Here is a 19,815-nt window from a genome sequence, read left to right on the forward strand (position 1 = left end):
GTGGTGGTAATATGACTGTGTTGGTAATCCAGGGGGATATTATAGGAAACTGGGCTCAGATCTCACCGTGGCAGCTGCTCAACTTTAAGTTCAGTTAAAATATCTGGAACTCTAAAGCTAGTTTCAGTGATGGCTATTGTGTAAGCTATTTTCTAATCAACCAGTTCAGAGATGTCTTAAGTTCCTGCCAGGTATTAAATAGAGCGTTACATAGAACAGCATAGTGCAGGAACAGGCCCTTCGGCCCATTACGTCTGTGCTGGCCATGATACCATTCTAAACTATCCCATCTGCCTGCACGTGGTCTGTAAACCTCTATTCGCTGCCTGTTCATGTGCCTGTGTAAATGCTTCTTAAATGTTGCTATCATATCTGCTTCGACTACCTCCTCTGGCAGTGTTCCGGGTACCTACCACCCTGAGTGTTTTAAAAAAAAAACATCTTCTTTAAGCTTTTCCATCTGACCCTAAACCTATGTTCCCAATTATTTGACATTCCCACCCTGGGAAAGAGACTCTGTCTATCGGCCCTATCCATGCCTCTTATAATTCTATAGATCCCTATCAGGTCGTTCCTCATCCTCTGATGCTCGAACAAAAACCAGCCAAGTTTGTCTAACCTCTCCTTACAACCAATACAGACACCATCCTGGTAAACCTCTTTTTCACTCTCTCCAAAATCTCCGTATCCTTCCTATAGTGTGGCAAACAGACCTGTATACAGTACTCCAAATGTGGCCTAACTAAAGTTTTATACAGCTGCAAAATGACTTGCCAACGTTAACACTCAGTGGCCCGACTGATGAAAGCAAGTATGCTTTCTTTACCACTGATATTGCTGCTTTCAGGGACTATGGACTTCCAGCCCAAGATCCTTCCTGCATTTGACCTCCCAAAATCCATTAACTCACATTTGTCAGGATTAAACTCCATCTGCCATTTCTCTGCTCAACTTTCCCACTATGTCCTGCTGTATCCTTTGACAATCTTTCTCACAATCCACAACTCCACCCTTTTTCATGGCAATGTAAACTTAAGAAGACCAACTGCATTTTCATTCAAATCATTTATTTATATATTAAACAACAGGGATTCCAGCACTGATCCTTGTGAAACTCCAGTGGTCACAGACCTCCAGTCAGAAAAACACTCTTCCCCAACTACCCTCTATGACTAAGCCAATTTGTATCCAATTTATCAACTCATCATAGATCCCACGTGACTTAATCTTCTGCATCAGCCTACCATGAGGGACCTTGGGAAATGCTTCAGTAAAGTCCATGTAGACCACATCTGCTTCTCCGCCTATATCAATCAATTGCATCACTTCCTCAAAAAGCTCAATCCGATTAGTGAGACAAAACCTCCCCCTCCACCCCCCCCCCCGTCCCCCGTCCCCCGCACAAAGCCATGCTAACTATCCCTAACAAGCCCATTCTTTTCCAAATGTGAGAAGTCTTGTCCCTCAGAAATTTCTGCAATAGTTTCTCTCCCACTGATATAAGGCTCACTGACCTTTAATTTCCTGGACTATTCCTGTTGTCCTTAAACACCGGAACAACGTTATCTATTCTCCAGTCTTGTGGGTCCTCGTCTGTGGCTAAAGAGGATGCACAGATCTCTGTCAAAGTCCCAGCAAGCTCCTTCCTCTGTATCCTGAAATAGATCCCAGTGGGCTGTGATGGCGTTTCATAGAATCTCTACAGCGTGGAAACGAGCCATTCGGCTCATAAAGTCCACACTGATGCTCCGAAGAGCATCCCACCCAGACCAACCCTCCCCTACCCTATCCCTGAAACACTACCCTATCCCATGGCTAACCCCCCCCCGGTTAGCCTGCACATCCCTGGACCCTATAGGATAATTTTGCGTGGCCAGTCCACCTAACCTGCACAACTTTGAACAGTTGGAGGAAACTGGAGTACCTAGAGAAAACCCACGCAGACGTATGGAGAACGTGCAGCCAGTCGCCCAAGGCTGGAATCAAAAACAGGTCCCTGGTGCTGTGAAGCAGCAGTGCTAACCACTGAGCTGTCGTGCTACCTTATTGTTTTTCAAGACATATGACACCACCACCATCTTGGTAATGATATGTCCTGAATATCAACATACCCCTCTGTAATCCTACCATCATCCATGTCCCCTTCCTTCGTAAATTACCAGTGTGAAATATTGATTAAGAATCTCACCTACTTCCTCTGGCGCCACTCCTTTCTTTATCCTTGAGTAGACTTAACGTTTCCCTAGCTATTGTCTTGCTCGTAATATATGCTTTGGGGTTCTTCTTAATCCTACTTTTGAAGGACCTCCTTTTTAGCCGTCCTAATTCATTATTTACGTTCTTTCCTGCTTCCTTTATCTCCTTCAAGGGCCAAGGTGGGTCCTGAGCCCAGACTTCCTTGTCCGAGTGGCCACTATGCGGCGATTGTTGTAGAGGCCTGCCAGGTACTAATGGCTTTTCGGGAAGGAAATCCGCTACATCCAGGTCTGATTCCAGACCCACAGTGACATGGTTGGCTGTTAACTGCCTTGTAAAATGACCTAGCATGCCACTCCATTCAAGAGCAATTGGGTATATGCAGAAAATGCTGGCTTTGTCAGTAACACCCATATACCAGCAAAGAATAACGACAAAAAACGTTCCAGTAATGAATTCAGAAGAAACCTCTTTACATAAAGAATGTAGGTAATCGCTACCACAGGTGTAGTTGAAGCAAATAGCACAGAAATATACAAGGGGAAGTTAGACATAGATGGAGGGAGATGGAGAAGGATATGTTAATTGAGTTAGATAAGGGTACGGAGTGTGTGGAATTTAAACACTAGTCTCAATGAATGAGGCTGAATGGCACGTTACTGTGCTGTGTAATCAATGTAAGTTGTGTTTTCTGTTCAGGCAGCAGATACCCTGGCAGTGCGACAGAAGCGGCGGATATATGACATCACCAATGTCTTGGAGGGCATTGGGCTCATCGAGAAGAAATCGAAAAACAGCATTCAGTGGAAGTGAGTGTGTCTGAAAAACCCAGGAACAGAGCAAACATTTAATAATACCACATTTCTGTGTTGACATCTTCATCCCTAATCTTCTTGCACCATACTGTCTCTTCCTCTTCCCTCTTGTCTTGCCATTGTGCTACTCTAAAGTATTGATTTCCTCTAAAGGCTCAACTAGGGTTCTCCCACTAGTTTTGGGATATCAAACCTCAGAGCTCTCAGACAGTCTTTTGTGAAACGTTTTTCTGTCTGAAACTCTGAGATTTGTTGAGTGGGTAACAGCAGTCATGTGACGAAGGGTAAATCCTCTGCTCATTTCTCAGAGTTTCATGGTTTTACGTTTTCCTCTTCAGTTAGTAGGATAACTGCCTCCTCGCCACGATTTTCAACTTCATCTGAACCATATGACCAGGGAAAAGAGGGCTTGGTGATTTTCTGTTGCTTAGCTCTTCCGTCATCTCTGCCAGTGTTGACTGGTTTTGGTGTTGACCGTGGCTCATTACGGTGCCCCTGGGACCCCTATTATGCCCAGAGAGGCTGAGAAAGAGGCAGTCATGACCACTCTCTGGCATCTCAGGCTACTCCATTCTTCTCCAGTCAGACAGGAGTGATGTTTAAAAAACTGCAGCTGTATTAAAGGGCCAGCATTTCTTTCCTAATCGTCAGTTTGGTTAATAAAGTGAAGAGGGCCCGCTGACACCCAAATCTCACATTTACATTCTGCACTTACCCTTTGATAGGAGCTGTCAAAATGGCTGCCCATGCTGGATCACTAGGATCGAGCGAGTAGAACTAAAATGGTGAAACATTTCTAAATATGAATTAGAAGCTCCTTGAGTCTGTTCCATTGTTCAGTACAATCATGGCTGATCTGATTATGGCCTTAATTTCACTTTCCTGTCCACCCAATAACCTTTTGACTCCCTTGTCAGTCAGGATTTCTGAAGAAGGTTAATTCTGATTTCTCTCCACAGGTGCTGGCAGACCTGCTGAGCTTTTCCAGCAACTTTATTATTGTCTCTTTCTCAAACTTAGCTTTTGAAATATCCTGCCTCATTGTCCTGAGGAAGAAAATGACATAGGCATATGACCCTCTTGAAAGGAAACATTTCTCTTAAATGGAAAATGCCTCATTTTTAAACTCTGTTTCTAGTTCTAATCTTTCTCCGGGGCAAACATCCAATTTCCCATTCTTCTAAATTCCAGTGGATCCGGACTCAATCTACTCAACCTTTCCTCGTTTTTCCCTTGTCCCTGGAATCAGTCACGTCAATGTTCTCTGAACTGCTTCTGAGATAATTTTCTTAAATGAGGAGACCAAAAGTGTACACCAGATGTGGTTGCTTCCTCTTGCAATAAAAGCCAACATTCCAAACGTCTTCCCAATCATTTGTATCTGCGTTCTCAAATAAAATACTACTGATACTGTAAATCTGAAATAAACACTGAACATGCTGGAGAAGCTCAGCAGGTTGTGAAGAAGTCATACTGGACTCGAGCGCTAATTCTGCTGTCACCACAGATGTTGCCAGACCTGCTGGGTTTCCCCAGCATTCGCTGTGTTCTGACAGCGTCTGTCCTGTTTAACTCCTCTTCAGAACCTTTGAGCTTCTCCAACACGTTTGTGTCTGAGATTAACCTGTTGTGATTTACAGGGCACCCCAATTCTCGTGGACCTCTGAGCTCTGTCGTCACTTTTCATTGAAATAATGTCCTGCTTTTCGAAGCTTCTGTCAACATAGTTAAGCTCACACTTTTCCACGTGATATTCCATCTGCCGAATTTCTGTCTGCTCAGTAAACCTGTCTCCTTTGCAAACTCCTTGTGTCCTTTTCACAAGCTACTCTCTCGCCTACCTGTGTCATCAGCAAAGAGAGCAAATATGTTTGGGCGCTTTGTCCATGCCATTGATATAAATGGTAAATAATTGAGGACAAAGTACTGATTACTGTGGCGGTTTATTAATTACAGCTTGCCAACCCCAAAATGACCCCCTTATCCCTTATCGTTCCTTCTCTTAGCTGAATAAATTGTCTGTCCATGTAAATCTGTTAGCTCCTTTACCATGAGTTCTTCTGTATGGTAACCTTTGATGTGGCATTTAGCCTGATGTCCTTTAGAAATCCAAGTATACCACATACACCCTGTACCCATGTTGCTTATTATCACTTTTAAAAAGCTTTAACAAATTGGATAAACACAGTTTCCCTTTCGCAAAGGCAAATCTCTGACACAAATGTTGAGCTTCAAGATTCAAGAGTTTTCTCCGAACCAGTTAAACAGGTTTGGTAGGGATATCCTGAATATTACCAGCAGCTGTAGGCTGACTGTGTAAGTTGGTGCAAGCTGATCCAAGGCATGTAGGGCTTCCCTCTGTGCTGTTAGGTAGGACTTTCAGGATTTTGACCCAATGGTGATGTATGAACGGTAATGTATTTCCAAATAGGATGTTGAGTGATATGGAGGGGAACTTGCAGGTGGTGGTATTGTCATGCATCTGCTGCCCTTGCTCTTTTAGCTGGCAGAATCTGCAGGTTTGAAAGATGTTTTTGAAAGAGCCTTTCTTCGTCACCACCATGCATCCTGTAGATCATGCCCACAGCTTCTACTGAGTGTTGGTGGTGAATGTTGAACGTGCTGAATGGGTTCCAATCAAGCAGACTCTTTGTCCAGGATGGTGTCGATCTTGTGTTGTCAGAGCTGCACCCATTCAGGTAAACTCCTGCCTTGTTCCTCGTAGATGCTGGGAGGTTAGGGGATGTTTCAGTTTGAAAGGATTTGGTTTCAATGGATTGTGGAGTTCACTAATTCCATTATGTTGCTGTCCATGCCAGGTGAAGCTGGGGTAGAGTTACCCTCTGGTTGCTCACATCTGAGCTGTTATTAGGGCAATAGGTAGCAGAAAGGTTGCAGGTTGAGTTGAGATTTCCGAGTTAACTGTGGCCACAACTTTATCGCTTTACCTCTCTGACTTGCCTTGAGTTTGGTAGCTGTAAGTACGTGTTCCCAGTACAGTGATGCCAGATTCACCACGACCACCTCCATTGGGGGCAACTAAGAGTCTACCATGTGCCTGTGGATCTGGAGTCTGTAGGACAGGCCACATAAGGATAACAGTTTCCTTCCCTAAAGGACATTACCTAAAGGTTATTGCCCATTTCTCACGAAACCACATCCCAATTTGGAGAATACTCCTATTGAAGAATTAAGCATGTTTACAGCACAGAAGGAGAACCATCCAAGCCATCGTGTCCTTGCTGACTGTACAAGAGCACTGTGATTAGTTCCACTCTTCTGCCCTTTTCCTGTACCTTACAAGTTTTATTTTCTTTGCACCTAGTTACCAGTTCCCTCTTGAGAGCCACTGTTGAATCTCTCTGTGCCACACTATGGTCAAGCTGTTAAGTTTTTGTAAAGATGGATAGGATAAATAGACAAAGTCCTTTCCCTGGGGTGGGGGAGTCCAGAACTAGAGGGCATAGGTTTAGGGTGAGAGGGGAAAGATATAAAAGAAACCTAAGGGGCAATTTTTTCACACAGAGGGTGGTACATGTATGGAATGAGCTGCCAGAGGAAGTGGTGGAGGCTGGTACAATTGCAACACTTGAGGCATTTGGATGGGTATATGAATAGGAAGGGTTTGGAGGGATATGGGCCGGGAGCTGGCAGGTGGGACTACATTGGGTTTGGATATCTGATCGGCATGGACGGGTTGGACCGAAGGGTCTGTTTCCATGCTGTACATCTCTATGACTCTATAACTATATTGATAGGGGGTGACTATTCAACCCATGGAGAGCATTCTCTCCCATTTGGTGGCGGCATACCTGACCTCTGAATCCATGACCGAGAACCATCTACCCATCCTTACCCCATTCCCTTTCATATCTTGGGTTAAGGACAGTCTGTAATCTTTGACTTTGAAGTGAACAATTAATCAAGTATCATTACGATTTGCAGAAGAGAATTCCAAACGTCATCCTTCACACACATGCTCGGTGGTGGAAATGTTTCCTAATTTTACTTCTGAAAGGTTTTTTTGATTCTACCCCTTAGTCACAGGCTCCTCAGCCAGTGGGCATAGTTTTCAACCGCCTACACTATCTGCTGTCCTCAATATCTTGAAAACATTCAGCAGTCCGCCCTTTAAATTGCAGGAATATAACTCTACTTTGTAATCTCTCCTCTTGGTTTAATTCAATTATCAGTCTGAAACATCGACAGTGCGCTCTCTCCAACAATCCTGCCTTGTTTGTAGACACTCTCGCTGAGTTGTTTCTCAGTGTTCGTTCTCTCTTTCTCCTCCCCCATCCCAGTAAAAAAGTAAAATCTCGAGCCCCACAGAGGGAGGCTTGGTCAGGATGGAAATTGGAACAAGGTCACTGTGACATTAATACTATTTTAATTAGGGCTAACTTTCCTTTTTCTTTCTTCTCGTTCTGTCTTACCTTCCTGTGCTGTCTTAACACCAGATGGGCATTCTAGAAATGATGGTATTTTGTTTACTCAGAATATTTTGTCCATTTGGTTTCTCTTCCAGAGGGTGCCAAGGCAAATTGCCATGTCTGCTTCCTTCCTGAGGAAGTGTGTTTGACTAATCCTTTTCGGGGAGATGGGGAGGGATGGGATTGATGTTTGGTGGGTGTGGGTCGTTTATTCTGGGGTGGAATGGTGGATGGAGAAGTATCTGGGGGGGGGGGCTATCCGGGAGTTTCACTCCATCTTTGCCTGTTCTCAGCTGGTGTAGGGCTGGCTGGATTTGTCTGTCAGTTATGACCGTCAGCACGCACACTCTATGTGTGAGCCCAAGTAGTACTAGCTGGCTGTTTCCTTACAGGATGCATCACCACCAGACTGGATTCTATCCAACTATTCCAATGGCATGGTCAGGTGTGGAGATGGTGACTAATGCGGGGAGGGTGAATAGCCACAGCTATCTTCCAGCACTCGACTCTTCCATTGAACTCAGCTGGGAGACTCCCTCTATTGGCCTGATTCTATTTCCTGAATATGTTTGTCCGAGCAGGGATTTACACCGTTTTTTATCTTTGTACTCGGTCACAGAGGAGTGGGTCCTGGCTGCAACACCCGAGAGATTGCAGATAAGCTGATAGACCTAAAGGCAGAGATCGAGGACTTGGACAGACGAGAGCAGGAGCTCGACCAGCAGCGAGTCTGGGTCCAACAGAGCATTCAGAACGTGACGGACGACATCGAGAACAGCAGATATCCTTTGGCACAGACCTTGGTCTCTCCAACTGCTCCTTTTTTAAAATCTGTGACCCCCCCCCTCCCCCAGCATCCTTCGATTGGTGTAGCATTCACTCAGTGATCAAGTACTGAAAACACTACACTGGCGCTATCCACTTCAGCTGTGTACTCAGACTTCCCCCAAACGCATTGTGCTCGCTAATACCAACACAAGTTTGCCCACTTTGCGAACTGCTCTCTGAGAGACTGGCTTTCCCACAGAAGAAACACTTGGACACCCTCCTCCACCCCTGCTGCCCACACTCAATTACTGCACAATCCTCCTCCCCATGTGAATAGGCAACACCTACTATGGTTTAATTTTTCCCACCCATTTCCGTTATTTCTCACTGGTTCAGGTGGAGGCACAGGTACCACCATTGGGGCGAAGGACAAAAAGTGTCCTTGTTCACCGACAGAACGTTGATGGGACCGGTCATGCTCCTCGGTTGAATCAGATATTTCTTCTGTCCATTCAAGCCCTAGAACACAAATGACATGCCTCGGATACCTTGCCCATACACCCATTGTTTATGTATAATCAGGTACAGGAGTCTGGTGTTGCATCGGTTGTGGGTGAGCTATTGAACTGTCTGGACCTCCTCTGTCTGATACCCTGTGGTCTTCAGTGCTGTCTCTAGCATGCTGCCATCCACGTGCCTGCAGTACGTACACACACACACACACATCGGTCCTTCCTGAACACAGTGGGAGGTTTGACAGTCGGTTGCCTTTCTCTTGGTGTCTGTGTAGAGGCAGAGTGCAGTTTCACCAGCCGGGAGTGAACGAGCTCTTGGCGTTGCCTCTCCTTAACTGTTCTTTACACTAGCATATGTGACACATGAGGATATGTGCCGATGTTTTAAAGGTAAGAAGTTGTGCGTCTGTGTCCATATGGAGTTCCTGGGATCTGTTTGGTGGGGTGGGAGATGATCCTGCAGGGAAGTTGATTGGACGCAAGACCTGTGCAAGATATGGGGGTGAATGAATGCAGGGAATGCACCGAACTCTTGGTTACCCGAAGCAGAATGGCAGTTGGGAGTTTCTGTGCTGGGCGTTAGAGAGGCTAGTGCTGAACTGTGCATTTATTCTACTTGGTGTCACAAGGCCTCGTCGTCTTGGGACCGTCGCCAGTGCCGTTGAGGATAGTGGTAATTCACTGAGTGGCTTTCACAGCTTTCTGTAGCACACTCTCCCTCTCATAATGTCTTCTGTCTCTTTGATCAGGTGATACGTTGTTAGCCATCCAGGCACCCTCGGGCACCCAACTAGAGGTCCCCATTCCAGAAGGCGTGAGTATTTAATCTGATATTCTCACACCTCCTCTTCTCTCCTCCTGCTCCTCCCCTCATCCTCCTCCTTCCCTTCCCCCCCGTAATGTTTCTCCCACCCCAGCCTTTGTCGAGCAGCTTGCTTGCATGTTATTTGTGTTCTAGGGTTTGAATGGACAAAAGAAATACCAGATCCACCTGAAGAGCACGACCGGTCCCATCAACGTTTTGTTGGTGAACAAGGACACTTCATCGTCCTCCCCAGTGGTGGTACCCGTGCCCCCGCCTGAAGACATGATCCAGTGTACGCCAACCACCCCACAGAGGCCAGCCCTGGCCAGTAACCAGGAGGCTGAGCCGACGTTACCAGCCCGGTCTGCTTCTCCGTCCACTGCCCCAGAGGTAACCCAGCCTCAGCCCACAGCAACAACACCCACAGGTGAGCACTGCCCACCGCGCTACAGTGAGCTTTCAGCATCACGGTCAGGGGGTCAAACAGTAGATGAGGCAGGGAATGGAACTGGTCAGTTTGTGTATGTCGCCAACATAGGTTCCCACTTAGGACATGGCTCACTGAGCTTGCAAAGTGCACATCAGAGACTATCACTGCTCAGGAACACAGATCGATGTTGGAGCAGTCGAGTATTTAAATCTGTTTTAGTGAATTAAAGCAAACCTCACATCTCACGAGTGAATGTGAGCAAAGTATTGCAGATGCTGGAACCCTGGGGGTGAAAAATAAGTGTCACTTGCGGAGGTCAGGCAGCATCGGAAACAGAATGCTTCCAGTTGACGACCTTTCATCGGAGAACCTGGTGAATTCAATGAAGTGACGTTGCCTGTCCCAGATGATGTTGATGTCATCGAGTGTTCTTGAAATTGTACTCATCCAAGCAAGCGGAGACTATCCCATCACACTCCAGAGTGATGCCTTGTAATTAGTGGGCTGGCACTCGGGAGAGAGGAAATGAGTTCCTGCAGAATTTGCAGCCATTGACCTGACCTCCTGTTTCTATTGCTCTGCCTTCCTTACCAGTAACGTTAAACGTTTAACTCCACTGATGTTTAATTTCCCTTGAATTTGTGTTATGTCTGATATGATCACGAGTTTAACTCCACTTTGTTTCTCTGTTCTATCCTCCCCCCACCACTCCGCTGACCCCCCCCCCCCCCCCCCCCCGCCAAAGGAATAAATAACCATTGTCAATTAGAAATTGGTCCAATTATGCCCTTGGATGTATTCAGCGACCCAGTTTTCACTGCTCTGTCAGGAAAAGAGTTGTCACTGTTGTATACTGTCTTGTCCATATCACCATGGTGATGTGCTGCACTCAGCCTCTTAACTGTTATTGTGACTGGGGAAAGTTTTGAGAAATTAATTGAAATGTGAAACAATCAGCAAGTGAAGTTTTTGGTATGTGTTGAATGTGAGCAGAGGTGCCCTTTGACCTCTGATTGGCTGGTGTTGGCTCTTTTGGTATGTCACTTTTACAGCAGGCTTTATCGCAAGGCATTGAACATTGGACGTGAGCTGCCAACTCTCCCTTTGGACTGGAAGAGATTTATTTTGCCTTGACTTCTAATGCTGTTCATCTCTGCCCTTCCCTCTTATTCAGTGCCAAGTGCATCAGCGCAAGAGTCCCCCAGCAACACCAGCAATGTCTTAAGCCTGGAGCCTCTCAACTTGCTGCCAACACCCACCAGTCAGTCCGTAACCATGGAAACACAGCCGCTGGAATCCTCAGCCTCATTGGACAGCAGCACATCTTTATCCAACCCCACTACCTCCTTTGTACCGATCAAAACTGAACCTTCTGTGGGTGAGTTACGTTTCCCACTTTCTGGGCGGCATGTCCTTTGAGGTCTTTGGACCTACAGCGTGGAGGTGGAAGCTAATTTGCAAACATTCCAAGGCTATTTAAGTGGCACATTGCAAAATTGAAAAATGCGAGCTGCACTGAGCTTTTGTTAGCTGATGTTGCTAACAGTTCCGTTTTCTCAACTCCCATGCCCTCCACCCCTCCCCCCAAATCTGCCATCATCGGCTGAAAACAAAGCCCACTCCTTCTCATCCCCAACCTCCCTCTCCTCTCCAAATTTGTTCAACATGTCGTCATCTTCAAAATCCATTCTCAGAATGCCGTGTTTGAATCTAAGGCTCAGAGATTTTTGCCCCACCATTATAAAGAGGCAGCTCTCGCTAAAGTCACGTGACATCCTATCTGGCTGTAAGAAAAGTTAAACTTCTGTTCCTCATCCTTCACAAGCTGTCTGTATTTATAGAGTCCTACAGCACACAGACAGACCCTTTGGCCCAAACTGGTCCATGCCGACCAGTTTTGTCACCGTTGACTGCACTATCTCACCCTATCCATCTCGACTCCCATCTGACTGGGTGAGGGTGTTCTCACCTGGTTCCATTCTTATCTATCGGTATCATAGCCAGACAATCACCGGCAATGGAAATTTCCTGCTTCTGAGGTCCCCATGGTTCTATCCATGATGCCATGGCCTGTTTGTCATCATCACGTCCAGTTCAACCTCCCTGCCATCACTTTCAACTCTTCCACTACCTTGAAGTGATCGGACCCCTTCTCCAATATCCAGTACCAGATAACCTGAAACTTCAAACCATCTAAATATTGGGAAGACCAAAGCCATTCTCTTCAGTGTTTGCCACAAATCCTTCTTTGGCTAATGAATCCATCCCTCTTCCTAGCAACTGTCTCAGGCTAAACCTGACAGTTTGCAATATGAATCTCATATTTCCAGAAATGATCTCTGCCTGTCCTCTGTCACGTTGTCTGACTCTGTCGCCACTCAATTTGGTGAAATACTCATCACATTATCAAGCTGTGGCCTCAGTGATTCCAATTCTCTCCTGGCTGTGTTTCATCTCCCAGCTTTCATAAGAATCTTCAGCTCGTCCAAACACTCTGCTGCCCATTTTCTACCGTGCACCAAGTCTTATTCCCTACCACCCCTCTGCTCACTTACCTACGCTGAGTCCCAGTCAGGCAATGCCTCAATTTTGAAATTCTCTTCCTTATTCCAGCCTCGGGCGGCTGTCTGTGTGGAGTTTGCACATTCTCCCCGTGTCTGTGTGGTTTTCTCCGGGTGCTCCGGCTTCCTCCCACAATCCAAAGATGTGCAGGTCAGGTGAATTGGCCATGCTAAATTGCCCCGTATTATTCAGGGATGTGTGAGTTACGTGCATGAGTCAGGGGTAAATGTAGAGTAATAAGGGAATGGGTCTAGGTGGGCTACTCTTTGGAGGGTCGGTGTGGACTTGTTGGGCCAAATGGCCTGTTTCCATACTGTAGGGATCCTATGATTTTCATCTTTCCCCATGGTTTGGCCCCATTATCTCTGTGATGTCTTAGCAGCTCCCCAATCTTCCAGGATATGTGCAGCCCACCTCTCTTGGACATGGCTGGTTTTAATTGCTTTGCTATTGATGTCTCTGGCCTTTGGCTGCTTTGGGCCCTAATCTCTGAAATACCTTTGGAACCTTGTCACTCCTCTGCCCTGCTGTCCTCCTTAAAGATACACCCTCAAAAGTCACCTCGAGAGTGTGGTGCTGGAAAAGCACAGCAGGTCCAAGGAGCAGGAGAATCGACGTTTCACACATGAGCCCTTCATCAAACATTGCCTGTTTGTCCATACCCCTCATCATTTGACATAACCCCTTTCACAGGTTGGTATAAAAGTCTTTTTCCTGATGATGCTTTTGCAGAAAGCCATTGGGACCTTTCTCCATGTTAAAGGTATTACGTACAAATGTAGGATGATATTGTTGAATGGGCAGATATGTGGCAGGTGAAATTGCTTAACGTGGGGACAAATGAAATCTGGGAAAAGGGAAGATAATCTTGTGAAAGAGATATGGGACTTTGTAATTGACAGTAACTTAAGGCTATCTTCACCATTGTCGGTGATGATGACTGAAGCAAAGCAGAAACTGGGATGTATGTAAAAGTCAACAATGTGCTGAAATAAAGTGAATGTCTGTGAAAGGATTGTCTTCTTACTGAAAAAGAAATGAAATGTCTACTTATTTTAGATTCTAAGGGGACTGAATTGTGTAGACCATGATAAGAGCTCTCATGTTGTCCTGAGTAGTAGGCCCCAGAGTAGAATATAGCCTGATCTTGAAGTGGAGTATGTTCCAAACAAATCTGTGGGAGTATTTCAATGAGTGAGTGGTTATGATACAGACCCTTTGTAGAGAAAGTGGAAACCCGAATTTATTGATTCATTCAAATATAATGACTTATTCAGTTTGTATCCCTAAGATGCTATATTTCCGAGTGCTTTGATGTGATGTGATAAATGTAGCATGTTCATGGTTTATGGTTTCTCAGCCCCTGGGGTTTCCTCCCTTTATATCTAGCTCTGATTGAGAATAATGATTTGGGGTTGGCTGTGGTTAGTCTATAATCCTGAGTATTGCTGCATTGTTACAATCAGGCCCTTGGTGCATTTCCTAATTCGTTATGATTCCAGGCAGGATACCACAAATTGTTAAGCTGATGGATGCGGGAGACTCTTCCTTATTCTTGTCCCCTTCTCTCTTTCTTCCCTCTCTCTCTCGGCTGGTCGCAACAAGGTTAGTTTAAGAATGAAGGCCTTCCAATGAGGGTCCATTTCTCCCAGATGCAGATGAAGTGATGGTTTAACCAGACTTTCTTAAATTAATAAAGAGCGCTTATTAGTTACTGAAAGGAAAGAATTAGTAGGGCAACAGGGGTCAAGATTAGAAGTAAGAGGTGAGTCCGAACAAATGAAAAAGTTTCAAAAAAGATATATGGATGTGTGAATTGTTCATGAAGAGTGGATTGTTGAGCATTGCAGCCATTGGAGGTACCAGTAATGTTGACATTGGTTCTTTAACAGTCAATTTCAAGCTGCTCAGTTTTGTAGTTTGGTTGAGATTCAGTTGTTCTGATTCCTTTTGAGGTTACTGAATTCTAGCACAGGGTGAGAGGAGAGTATTTACTGTCGGCCTGTTTCCTTCTGTCTGGCTAGCTAGCTGGTTTCTAGTATTGAGTGAGAGAACCCCTTTACCTGCAATGACCTTTGCAATATGCTAACTCTCAAACCCAGGCTAGTACATGTTATCTTAGCCCACTGGTACACAAGAGAACATTCATTCCCCTGAGCAAACTCTAGCACTGTTCAAACTGACTCTTGATCACGTGTAAAAGGATGAACACACAAATGTGTCTGCCGTTCGGGACACAGTGTATGGCTTGGTGTTGCAGGGTGGTCATTAGGCAAAAGATCGTAGTCCAGTCTGTCTTGACATCCCTCAGAGATAAACAGGAGAAAGGTTTACAGGCTACAAACTGAAAGGCCAGTAGGACATTTTTAAAAATTAAATTAAGAACCAAGTAATTAAAGTAGAGGTGTTGGGCTGGGCGAGGTGTTGGAACTGCATGCTATAGTAGCTGGTGGACCCTATTGTGGTTCATATTGCCCACACTTGTAGCAGGAATTGGTTGCTTGAGGAACACCATCTCAGAATTAGGTTAGATTACTTACTGTGTGGAAACAGGCCCTTCGGCCCAACAAGTCCACACCGACCCGCCGAAGCGCAACCCACCTATACCCCTACGTTTACCCCTTACCTAACACTACGGGCAATTTAGCATGGCCAATTCACTTAACTTGTACATCTTTGGACTGTGGGAGGAAACTGGAGCACCCGGAGGAAACCCACGCAGACACGTGGAGAATGTGCAAACTCCACACAGTCAGTCGCTTGAGGCGGGAATTGAACCCGGGTCTCTGGCGCTGTGAGGCAGCAGTGCTAACCACTGTGCCACCATGCTGCCCGTAAATTAATGAGCTTCGAACATTGCCACACATCAGGAAGGGGGAGAGTTACCTGGACGCTGTGTTGCAGGAGGCAGTCAGTCCCCTTAGATTAACTACCTCAAGTTGAGTCAGAGGCAGGCACAGGAGGGTGTGACTATGAGAGAGGCAGGTCGGGGGATCCCAGAGATAGTGCTGAAGAAGCCTCTGCCCTTGAGCTCGTCTTCCGAGGTTTGAAATCCTTACTCCCTGTGTGGGAGGTTGACGGTAGAGGATGTGCAAACTGACCGTTGCACATTTGTACAGTGAACCATTCAAGAGCAGTCAGAAATGGAAATGTAATTGGATAGTACAGTCAGGGGAATAGACCCTGTGGCCAAGATCGAGAGTCCTGAAGGCTGTTTCCCTGCCTGGTACCCAGGTTCAGGATATCTCATCTTGGCTGTAGAGGAACTTGGAATGGGAGGGGAAAGATTCAGTTGTGGTACATGTACATGCCAACAAATGGATGAAAAGAGGTAAGAGGTTTTGCTGAGGGAATATGGGTACTTAGGGCTAAATCTAAAAAGCAGAACCAAAAAGGTGATAAGCTCTGGATTAATACATTAGCTGCAAGCAAATTGGTGTGGGGTCAACATGATTAAAGAGGTAAACACATGGCTTAAAGATAGGGAGAAACAAGTTTGGGTTCATGGCACCAGTACTGGGGAAGGAGGGAATATGCTCCACCTGAATCAGGCCGGCACCAGAGTCCTGGCCAATCACACAACGAGGGCTGTGGGTAAGGCATTGAACTAAATTGTTGAGGGGGGCTGGGAGGCGGTTTTAGTTGCATGGAAAATTATGGAAGAAGTGAAAATGGGGTAGGGCTCAGCACAGGTTATTAAAGTTTCCAGAACAAGCAATAGGACAGAGAGTATGGAAAAGGTCAGGAATCTAACTAACTTCAGGCAGGGGCGGACAATGACTGGGCTCCCCTTCTCAATGCACGGACTCTGGGTGTTGTGCTTAAATGCACACAATATATGAAACCAGGTAAATGAGTTTGTAGCATGGATTGAAGTTGGTGGATATGATGTGTGTATCCCAGACGCCGCTGCAAGGGGATCAGGGCTAGGAACTAAGTAACCAAGGATTATGGCCTGCTGAAAGAACAGGCAGATGGGCAGAGGGGCTGGCATTACCTTGTTAGTAAATGAAATTAAATTGACAGCAAGCAGTGATGTAGAGTCAGAAGGCCTCAAATCCTCTTGGCTCAATTTGAGGAACAGCAAAGGGACAAAGTCCCTGACAGAGGTTGGGTACAGGCCTCCTAGTCAGGATGTGGGGCAGAAAGTAAATCAGGAGATAGAAAAGGCATAGAAGTAAAAGGCCATTACAATAATCCTGGGGGGGCCTAAGTATGCAGGTGGACTGGGGAAATCATTTTGGTAACGGATTCAAGAAATTTGTGCAATGTCTGCAAGATGGCTTTTGTTTGGAGCAGACTGGGGCAGAGCCCATGAGGGGACAGGCAGTTCTGGATTTGGTGATGTGTAATGAAGGCAGGCTTGTCTAACCGTACCAGGATTGTACTGCAGGATTGTACTCTCACCCCCTTCCCTCATCTGGCCACCTCTGCTCTCCAGGCCCAACCTGTCTTTATTTGTGTCAGGATTAGAGTGGTGCTGGAAATGCCCAGCAGGTCAGGCAGCATCCCTTCATCGGGAAGGACTCCGGCCCGAAACGTCGGTTTTCCTGCTCCTCGGATGCTGCCTGACCTGCTGGGCATTTCCAGCACCGCTCTAATCCTGACTCTAATCTGTCGTATCTGAAGTCCTCACTTTCGCCTGTCCTGACTTGTGCCTTCCTCTTCCTCCTTCCCCCCCACCCCCTCCCGTTCAGCCTCATTGGGTCCAGGTGCCCTAACACACTGTTCTGCTTTCTTGTTCACAGACTTGGAATTTCCGAAAGAGTTGACAGAGATGTTTGACCCCATTAAAGGTAGGCGTGACTGGGGGACTGTGACCTGTGCCTCCAACCTTTTCCATGTTCATCTTACGTGATTCTGAGCCCATGAGCTGTGGTCACTGGTCTCCCTGAATCCCTACTCTTGTGCTCTTCTGAAGGGAATTATCCCTGGCCGAAACACTGCTCCTGAGCACAACGGGCTGGCTTGTTTTCTGTTCACGCTGATATAATTGTTGGTGCAATAGTTTGCTACATTTGCTCCCGGGGCTGAGACTGATTGATGGCTCTGTCCTCACCATAATCGATCGATGTTCTGACTGAGTACCATCACTCTGCGGTTGTTCTGCTCTGTGTTGCCCATGTGTAAGATCCCTTGTGTTTCACCTCCCTGTCTTCTCCTCGTCTGAGCTCCTAATTTCAGTGGGTTGCCGCCCTCTGCTGCTGAGTTGCACAAATACAGCTTGACCAACCCTACCCATACTCGTGGCTCTGATCAGTGAGGAGACATGGTGGAGGCCTTTTGTGACGATCAGTTCTGAATATCAGCCCCACCATCTCCCTTCCCCTGAGCAGTCTGACCTAACTTCAACCAGGGCTCCCTGCTGTGTCACAATATACCCAAGCCACTGATCTGAGTTCACCCTGTTCAGACCTGACCTGGCACTCTCCACCTCTTGACACGCAACCTGTGCCTGGTTCTGCACTGAATTCTACCCCATTCAGTGTTGCCATTTTAACGTGAGGCATCTGAATGTGGCTCGAAGAATTGTGTTCAGTGACAAGGAAGAGAGAGAGTCAAAAAGTTGTACAACGTGTGAACAGACCCTTTGGTCCAACTCATCCATACTGACCAGAAATCCTAAATTAATCTACTCCCAGTGGCCCCTATCCCTCTAAACCCTTCCTATTCCTGTCTCCATCCATACAACATTTTTAAATGGTGTAATTGTACCAGCTTCCACCATTTCCTCTGGCAGCACATTCCATACACGCACCACCCTCTGTGTGAAAAAGTAGGCCCATTAGGTCCCTTTTAAATCTTTCCCCTCTCACTCTAAACCTTTAGTTTTGGACTCCCCTACCGTGGGAAAAGACCTTGGCTGCTCACCCTACCTGTGCCCCTCATGATTTTATAAACCTCTATAAGGTCAGCCCTGAGCCTCCGATGAGCCAGAGAAAACAGCCCCAGCTAATCCAAGATGGAGGATGGGAAAAAATTGTGATGTGAAAGCTGCTCCTTTTTTTTGAGGTATTTTCAGTATTGGAGCTGATCTCCTCAAATGTTTGGAGCAGTAATTACTGCTTTATAAGCTGGTGCATTATTTTGGAACACTTTTTTTGCAAAAATGTTACCAGCCATGATGTGATACGGTGAGACCAAATCAATATTGGGCCCAGTCAACACATTGCCTTACTACAGTTGAAGTATCCCCTAAACATGGAGAGTGGAAGTATTGTCTGTGCTGGGACCAGTTCACCCTTGATGTACCGAGCCATGTTAAAACTTGGTGTGCTGGGACTCCCCAGTGTTGAGATACAGGAATCAATACCAGAACACATCTGCTTCTGTGTGGATTTTGTTGTTTGTTCCTTCAGCATCCTCTTGTTTGTGGTTGCCAGGTTACTTTGCTTGAGAGATCTTGCTGTGCATGCAGTGGTCTCACGTTTCCAAAATCAAAGCAGCCCCCACAATGTTCCCAAAGTCCTTTCATCAGCTTTTGTGTGGTGGGATGTCCTGAGGTGCTGTATAAATGCAAAGCCTTTCACTACCCTGGTGACTTAATGACTGTGGGACATAAAATGCCAAATTGCTGTTTCGGGAAGCCTTCCGAGAAGCCATGCTCACTAATTTTAAAAACCCAAATGTTTGTTTATTGTCAAGACTTTTAATCTTACTCCACTACTTTCAATGGATTGGACCAATGACCTCGTCAGTTGTATCTCCTTCCATTGGCTATTCACCAAATGACCTGAAGTAAAATAATCCATTTCCATGGCAGTGGGGGTGAGATAGTATAGGACATTTATCTGTTTTAAAATTGGACAGTGTGGGTTTTTTTAAGGTTCACCACACAATTAGGGAACTTTGTGGCACATCCTTAGCTTACAGGTATAGTCAGTTAAGTGGATCCCATGTTGTCCTTGAGTGTAGTGATGCAGTCTCAGATATAGACTGGGGAAAAAGCAAAGTCAAGTCTCCGCATCACTGTGACCCTCCAGTCTGAAACCAGCCACTCCCACCGCCTCTTGACTGAAGACAGACCAGGTTTGGATCATGTGTGGCCTGGGGTCGTTAGAACCAGGTTCAGTCTCTGCCCTTGCCACCCGCAAGGAGTAAGGAGAGAGGGTCCTTCATTAAGCATGTCGGAGCTGCTGTGAGCTGGGATGAAAACTCACCAGGCGAGCTAGAACCACCCCCAGCCAGACGATCTCTCACTGTTTGTCCACCTGTTGTTTTCAACGAAGACTCATCTCCAACAGTTCTGTTTCGCCTGGTAGTTTTTGCTTTGTTTTCTTCCTCCATCTGACTT

At 46.1% G+C, this 19,815-nt stretch overlaps 1 protein-coding gene across 1 annotated transcript in view; it reads left to right on the forward strand.

The window, feature by feature from the left end:
* Positions 1-19,815, forward strand: part of e2f4 (E2F transcription factor 4) — a 48,359-nt gene that overhangs the window by 18,085 nt on the left and 10,459 nt on the right. Inside the window, exons 2-8 of the mRNA XM_072547655.1 lie at positions 2,896-3,005; positions 8,061-8,222; positions 9,071-9,114; positions 9,474-9,538; positions 9,683-9,956; positions 11,134-11,337; positions 17,270-17,317. Coding sequence (XP_072403756.1) covers positions 2,896-3,005; positions 8,061-8,222; positions 9,071-9,114; positions 9,474-9,538; positions 9,683-9,956; positions 11,134-11,337; positions 17,270-17,317 — 907 coding nt within the window. The remainder of the gene's footprint in view (positions 1-2,895; positions 3,006-8,060; positions 8,223-9,070; positions 9,115-9,473; positions 9,539-9,682; positions 9,957-11,133; positions 11,338-17,269; positions 17,318-19,815) is intronic.

This window comes from Chiloscyllium punctatum, chromosome 26 (genome assembly GCF_047496795.1).
Source record: "Chiloscyllium punctatum isolate Juve2018m chromosome 26, sChiPun1.3, whole genome shotgun sequence".
In the NCBI taxonomy this organism is placed as follows: domain Eukaryota; kingdom Metazoa; phylum Chordata; class Chondrichthyes; order Orectolobiformes; family Hemiscylliidae; genus Chiloscyllium; species Chiloscyllium punctatum.